This window comes from Octodon degus, unplaced genomic scaffold (assembly GCF_000260255.1).
Source record: "Octodon degus isolate 3935 unplaced genomic scaffold, OctDeg1.0 scaffold00032, whole genome shotgun sequence".
Classification (NCBI taxonomy): domain Eukaryota; kingdom Metazoa; phylum Chordata; class Mammalia; order Rodentia; family Octodontidae; genus Octodon; species Octodon degus.
Window position 1 is genome coordinate 1546700 of NW_004524608.1, and position 6542 is coordinate 1553241.

Below are 6542 nucleotides of genomic sequence, written 5' to 3' on the forward strand. Positions count from 1 at the left end.
CCTGTAATCCCAGCACTTGGGAGGCTGTAAACAGGAGAATCACTGAGTCCAGTCTAGTAGTGAGACCCTGAACACCCTGTAGACCCTTCCCTAAAATGCAGAAAAGAAAAAGAATTAAAAAATAAACCTAGGGTTTATTTTTTGCAGGGGATCCTAGGACCACACTTTGAGAACTGGTATATCAGAGGGATGTTATAAGCATTAGAATAAATATGTTGGGTACATAGTAGGTGCTTAAGAAGTGGCAACTGCTGTCACTATGGGCAATTCAAGAAAAGAGATACAGGGACAGGGAGATGGGTCAGTGGAATAAGCTCTTCCCTGGCAAGCGCAAGGGCCTGAGTTCAATCCCCGGTTCTGCAAAAAAAGAAAAAAAAAAAAAGAAAAGAAAAGAGATATAGTCCTTAGCATATACCCAGAAGAGCAAAGCAAGATTCAGAACTAGGTGGAATAAGGCTATCAGAACGGGAAATTTAAAGCAAAGACAAAGATGAAACCATAGGCTTGTGAGCATGAACCCTGGCCTGTGAGCCCTGTTATCTGAACTGGAGAGGAGCCACAGCTCAGATTTGGGGAGGGCTTTGGTCAGCCCTGTCCTCATGACCCACTGTGCATAACGGGAGAAGCCTGGATAGGAAGCCCCACAGTGCGGAAGGGCCAAATCTGCTGGCCACCTTCTGCCTACTGGACAGCCTGAGAACTCAGAGGAAGCTGCCCAGTTCTAGGGCCTTGGAAGGCTGAGGGAGGGAGATGGGGTCTGGGGCTCCTTCCCTTAGCACACTCCTCTGACCGAGCCCTGTTTGGGGTGCTGAAGGATCAGAGGGAAGAAGCTCGGTATTGTCCCTGAGCTGTGTACAATAAACTAGTTGGAGCAGTGCTGAGGAACACAGTGGGGAGCCTGTCCTGGGGGTTCCTGGGGGAGAATCAAAGGGTGTGGGCCTGGAGGAGTCAGTGAGGAGGTGGTTGGGGACAGGGCCTACCCAAAGAGAGCAAAGGAGGAACCTGGGAGAAGGCTGCACTGCAGGTCCTATTGTATGCCTGGATGGGCAGAAAATGGTGGACTAGGCATCTGGGTGTGAGGAAGGGGATTCCAGGGAGTTAGGATTGTACCAAGGTGGCTGGCAAAGGGACAGCTGGAGGCAGATGTGAGTCAAGTCAGAAAATCAGGTCCAGGCTGCTCCTGTCAAGTCAGCACTTATTGAGCGCCTACTAGCAGTGTGGCTGAGGATACAAAGGTAAATCCAACATTGTCTGGCCCTGAAGAGCTACAGGAAAAGCTTGTGTAAAGTGCAGTAGGCCACAGAGATTAGAGACCTAACTTTTAGAGCCTTCAGAGGAGAGGGGAGATTACCAATTTTCTAAGGATTTATTTTTCCAGTCATTAGCATCAGACATCCTCCTAGTAAGGGTGGAGTTATCCTTGGGAGAAGAGAACTGAATTGTGGATGTTCTAGGTTTTAGATCTGTCTGCCTTTCACAGGGTAGGGGAGGCTGTTAGGTAAGAAGAGAGGAAGGGCCTAGCCCTTATCCCAGATTTGTTTCATTCCTTAACCCAAAACCTTTCGCTTCTCCCAGTTTGGCAACAATCCCTTCTCTTCCCTGACCGGGAACTCCGACAGCTCGTCCTCCCAGCCTCTGCGGACTGAGAATCGAGAGCCCCTCCCTAACCCCTGGAGCCCCTCGCCCCCCACCTCCCAGGCCCCCGGGTCCGGTGGGGAGGGCACCGGAGGATCGGGGACCAGCCAGGTGCACCCGACAGTCTCGAACCCCTTTGGGATCAATGCGGCTAGCCTGGGGTCAGGTATGTCCTAGGGTGTAAGGAGCTTAGTTGGGTCACCAGGGCAGCCCCCTCAGCCCTGGAACTGAATGGGGTTCACACTGCTCCAGAACAAGTGAGACTAGATTAAAACTACAGAGGGAAGCAGAGCATAGTGGCATACACCTATAATCCCGGCATTTAGGAAGGTGAGGCATGAGGACCAACAGTTCCAAGCCAGCCTAGGCTACATAGTGAGTTCAAGGCCAGCCTGAACTACAGAGAGAGACCTTGCCTAAAAAAAAAAAGGTGGGGGGGACTGGGGAGATAGCTCAGTAGAATAAGCATTTGCCTGGCAAGTGCAAGGGTCTGAGTTCAACCCCTGGTTCCACAAAAAAAAAAAGTATGAGAGGGGACTCAGCAGCTTATGTATGTAGTGGCCTCACGGGCTGGGGAGATGGCTCAGTGGAATAAGCACTTCCCTGGCAAGCACAAGGGCCTGAGTTCAATCTCCGATTCCACACACACACAAAAAGTTGTATGTAGTGGCCTCATCCTTCAAAGGCTGATACTTGGTGGTGGTCATGTTCATGAGTCCCTATGTCCCTGGGAATGACCTAAGTGTTGGTTCATGAATTAAGCAACTCCTACTTCCTTGAGCACTTTTGGTGTAAATGAATCAGACTGGGAGGTGGGGTGATTGGAGAGGAATCACGGCAGGCCTGGGAATAAGCAGATGTGAGGCTGGAGGAAAGGGATGTGCCCGGTTGCCATGTACAGAACTGCATGTTGTGCACTTCACAGCCTATTGTAATGCGCAGCTTATGTGGACTGCACTGCATATGGCCCTGGGGAAATCTTTGGTAGATGCCCTGATTTCTCTGTACCCTGGAGGAGATCCTTCCCTCTGTGTGTTTTAGTTGCCTTATTTATAAAATAAGGACTGGAAATTGATCCTTGGTTTTAAAATTGTGTTCCCAAGTTCTGAGGGCCTGGGTGTCCTGGTCTTCAGGATGAGAAAAGACTGAATAGAAAGGGCTTCCTGCCCCAGCACAAATGAACCAGACCACTGACATACTTGGTTTCTAAGTGAAATTTGACTCAAGAAAGGGTCTCTGCTGCTAAGCCATGTTGTGTTTTGTTTTTGTTTTTTATACTGGGGATTGAAATCAAGACCTTGTGCTTGCCAGGCAAGCCCTTATTCTACTGAGCTATCTCCCCCACCCCTTATTAAGTTTAGTTTGAAAACAGCTAACAGGCATCCAGTCCTTTTCCACTCAGACACAATTGGAGCTTCCAGCAGGAACAGACGAGAAAGACAGAAATCAAAAGCAATATCTGGGCTGGAGAGATAGCTCAGTAGAATAAGTGCTTGCCTGCCAAGTGCAAGGGCCTGAGTTCAATGTTCAATCCCTGGTTCCTAAAAAGAAAAGCAATTTCTATCTGCCTTGCCCTTAGAATTAGTGGGAAAGGTCCAGGTCAAAACCAGGCAAGCTGACCTAGAACTTAGGAGCCTGGGGCCCACGCTTCAGCCCCTGGGCACCCATCTAACCTCCATTTCAGACCTGTGTAATGACTTAGTGTCTGGGATAAGGTAGACTGGGTGGGGTGTCTGGTCTCCATCTGGACCCTTCTCTCCTGTTTGTGTGTTTTCTCCTGTGTGCTAGGGATGTTCAATAGCCCAGAAATGCAGGCGCTCCTGCAGCAGATCTCTGAGAACCCCCAGCTCATGCAGAATGTGATCTCGGCCCCGTACATGCGCAGCATGATGCAGACGCTGGCCCAAAACCCTGACTTTGCTGCTCAGGTATCCAGCCGGCCCAGGGAAGTGTTCCTGGGGAGGGAACTCAGGGTTGGGGGCAGATGCTTATGGTCAAGTAGTCTGGAGCCAGACTGCCTGGGCCCATATCCTGAGCTCTGTCACTTCCCAGCTGGGTAAGCTGAGCAAATTATTTAACTTACCAGTTTCTTCATCCACAGAATGGTACTAGCATTAGTTCCTGCCCCATTGAGTTGTGAGGATTAAAGGACTTAATACATATCAGATGTTTAGAACATGGGCTAGGGATGTGGCTCATTGATAAAGCTGTCACTTTGCATGAATAAGGCTCTGGGTTCAATCCCCAGTACCACACATACACACACACCAAAAAAAGTTTAGAACATGGCACAGCACACAGTAAGCATTGAAAATGTTTAAATCCCCCCAGCACACACACATCATCATTAGACCTGGGCCAAACAAGCCTGATTCCTGACTGTTCATTGCTCAGATTGTAGTCTGTTCTCTCTCACTGTCCTACACCAATCTTTAGGATCTTTGAGACCCTTGGAAATGCTGGCTAGATTTCTAACAGTGGTGGGATGCCAAGGTTTCTGAGACTGTAGGGGAATTCTTGGGGAGGGAAGGCCCCGGCCCCCTCCTGCTACCTTTCCTCCGGCAGATGATGGTGAACGTGCCACTCTTCGCGGGGAACCCCCAACTGCAGGAGCAGCTCCGCCTGCAGCTCCCTGTTTTCCTGCAGCAGGTGAGGGAGAAGCCTGCAGGATGAGGGTGGATGGCAAGAGCTGGACCATAAGGCTTAGTGGGAAACATTAAAGTTGGCTCTGACCTCAGCCTTTAGGCTGCCTCCTTTTTCCTGCCACCTCATGTCACCTTTTTCTGTTTGTTTCTCAGATGCAGAACCCGGAATCACTGTCTATCCTCACCAATCCCCGCGCCATGCAGGCATTACTGCAGATCCAGCAGGGACTACAGACCTTGCAGACCGAGGCCCCTGGGCTGGTACCCAGGTAAGAGAGCAGATGGCAGCATGGCTCTGGCACTTCATCCCCTTCTGCCATTCTGTGAACAGCCCTAGTGTCGGCTCTTCCCTTTTTTTCTTTTTTTTTGTAATGGTACTCAAACTTGGGACCTTACACTTGCCAAGCAGGCACCATGCCACTAGCCCTTGCTCTTATTTTTGTTTTTTAATTTATTTTTTTATTTATTTATTTGTGTGTGTGTGGCCAGCTCAGTCCATTTATTTATTTATTTATTTGTGTGTGTGTGGCCAGCTCAGTCCACCAGGGGGCGGGGCCGGCTGGCATGTGGTGCTGGGGGATCGAACCGTGGTCCCTGTGCTTTGTTAAGCTTGTTCTAAGTAGGTGCTTTAGACCACTGAGCCATCTCACCAGCCCCCCTTGCTCTTATTTTTGGATGTCATATTCTCATTTCCTTCTTGGGTGCCATCTCTTATCTCTTGGTGTCTCCTGTCTGCAGTCTTGGCTCCTTTGGGATGCCCCGGACTCCAGCACCTTCAGCAGGCAGCAACTCTGGGTCTACAGCTGAGGGCTCCACCTCCTCGCCAAGCACACCAGCTACATCTCCTCCCACAGGAGCATCCAGTGCGCAGCAGCAGCTCATGCAGCAGATGATCCAGCTTTTGGCTGGAAGTGGAAACTCACAGGTACATGGGCAAGTGACAGGGGCTGGTGCTTGGAACAACCACATTCCTCTTACAGTGTCAAGGCTAACAGTAGAGTAGGGGCAGCAGGCAGGCTTAGCAGTCAGCCAGACCTGGCTACCTGCTAGCCGTGGGCAGGTTACAGGTCACTGATGAGTGACATTTTCATGGCTGTGGTGATTACCAGGTGCTAAGTGTTTTACATATGAGAGCTCTTCTCCCTTATTCTTTTTAATTTTTTTTTAATTATTTATTTGTGTGTGTGTGTGTGTGTGTGTGGCCAGTTCAGCCCACCAGGGGGCAGGTCGGCATGTGGTGCTGGGGGACTGAACCGCAGTCCCTGTGCTTTGCTAAGCTTGTTCTAAGTAGGTGCTTTAGACCACTGAGCCATCTCACCAGCCCCTTCTCCCTTATTCTTTATAGGAAAACCATTAGGGTGATTGCCTTTGTGCCCTGAAAAGGGAAAACTGAGACCCTGAGAACTTAAATGTCTTGCTCAGTTACTTGTCTAGGAAATAATGGAACCAAGATTCAAACCAGAGCATTCTGGCTCAAGAATTTACACTTTACCATGTCATTATCACTTTTACTTTATTTTTGTGGTGCTAGGAATTGAAGCCAGTCCTTGTGCATGCTCAGCTCATCCTCTCCCACTGAGGCCTGCCCCCAGGCCCTTCAGAGGATTCTTCTTCTTTTTTTTTTTTTTTTTGGTGGAACCAGGGATTGAACTCAGGCCATTGCGCTTGCCAGGCAAGCACTTATTCTACTGAGCCATCTCCCCTGCCTAGAGGATTCTTTTAATAATTAAAGCAGTGTCTGTCTTGGAGAGTGAGAATGATGAGTCTGGGAGGTGAAGTGACTAATGTCCTGGATCATAAAGTAAGGCCAGGAGCAGGGGTGAACCTTTCTGTGACTTCTGTGAACAAAGAGGTGTGTGTTTCAAGCTCTGTGCAATGCAAGGCAATGGGAGGGCTGGCCCAGGTGGTCTCCAGGGTCTGGACTGTATGGAGAAACAACAGGGAGCAGTGGTGGAGCTCAGGGCCCTCCGGCCAGGCTCACTTTGCAGCCCCACATCAGTCTGTCCTTCCTCTGGACCATTCTTGCCTCCTATCAGTGGCTGGTGGACAGTGGTCACCGAGCTCCTTCTAGCTCTGAGTCTTTTGTCTGCAATCTCAGAAAGTACTTCTCAAATATCCCCTGGAAAAATGCTTTTCCAGGGCTGGTAAGATGGCTCAGTGGTCTAAAGCACCTACTTAGAACAAGCATAACAAAGCACAAGGACCGCGGTTCAATCCCCCAGCACCACATGCCAGCCAGCCCTGCCCCCAGGTGGGCTGAGC

At 49.9% G+C, this 6542-nt stretch overlaps 1 protein-coding gene across 1 annotated transcript in view; it reads left to right on the forward strand.

The window, feature by feature from the left end:
• Positions 1-6542, forward strand: part of Ubqln4 (ubiquilin 4) — a 24982-nt gene that overhangs the window by 13162 nt on the left and 5278 nt on the right. Inside the window, exons 6-10 of the mRNA XM_004629744.2 lie at positions 1576-1801; positions 3424-3563; positions 4201-4284; positions 4434-4549; positions 5019-5205. Coding sequence (XP_004629801.1) covers positions 1576-1801; positions 3424-3563; positions 4201-4284; positions 4434-4549; positions 5019-5205 — 753 coding nt within the window. The remainder of the gene's footprint in view (positions 1-1575; positions 1802-3423; positions 3564-4200; positions 4285-4433; positions 4550-5018; positions 5206-6542) is intronic.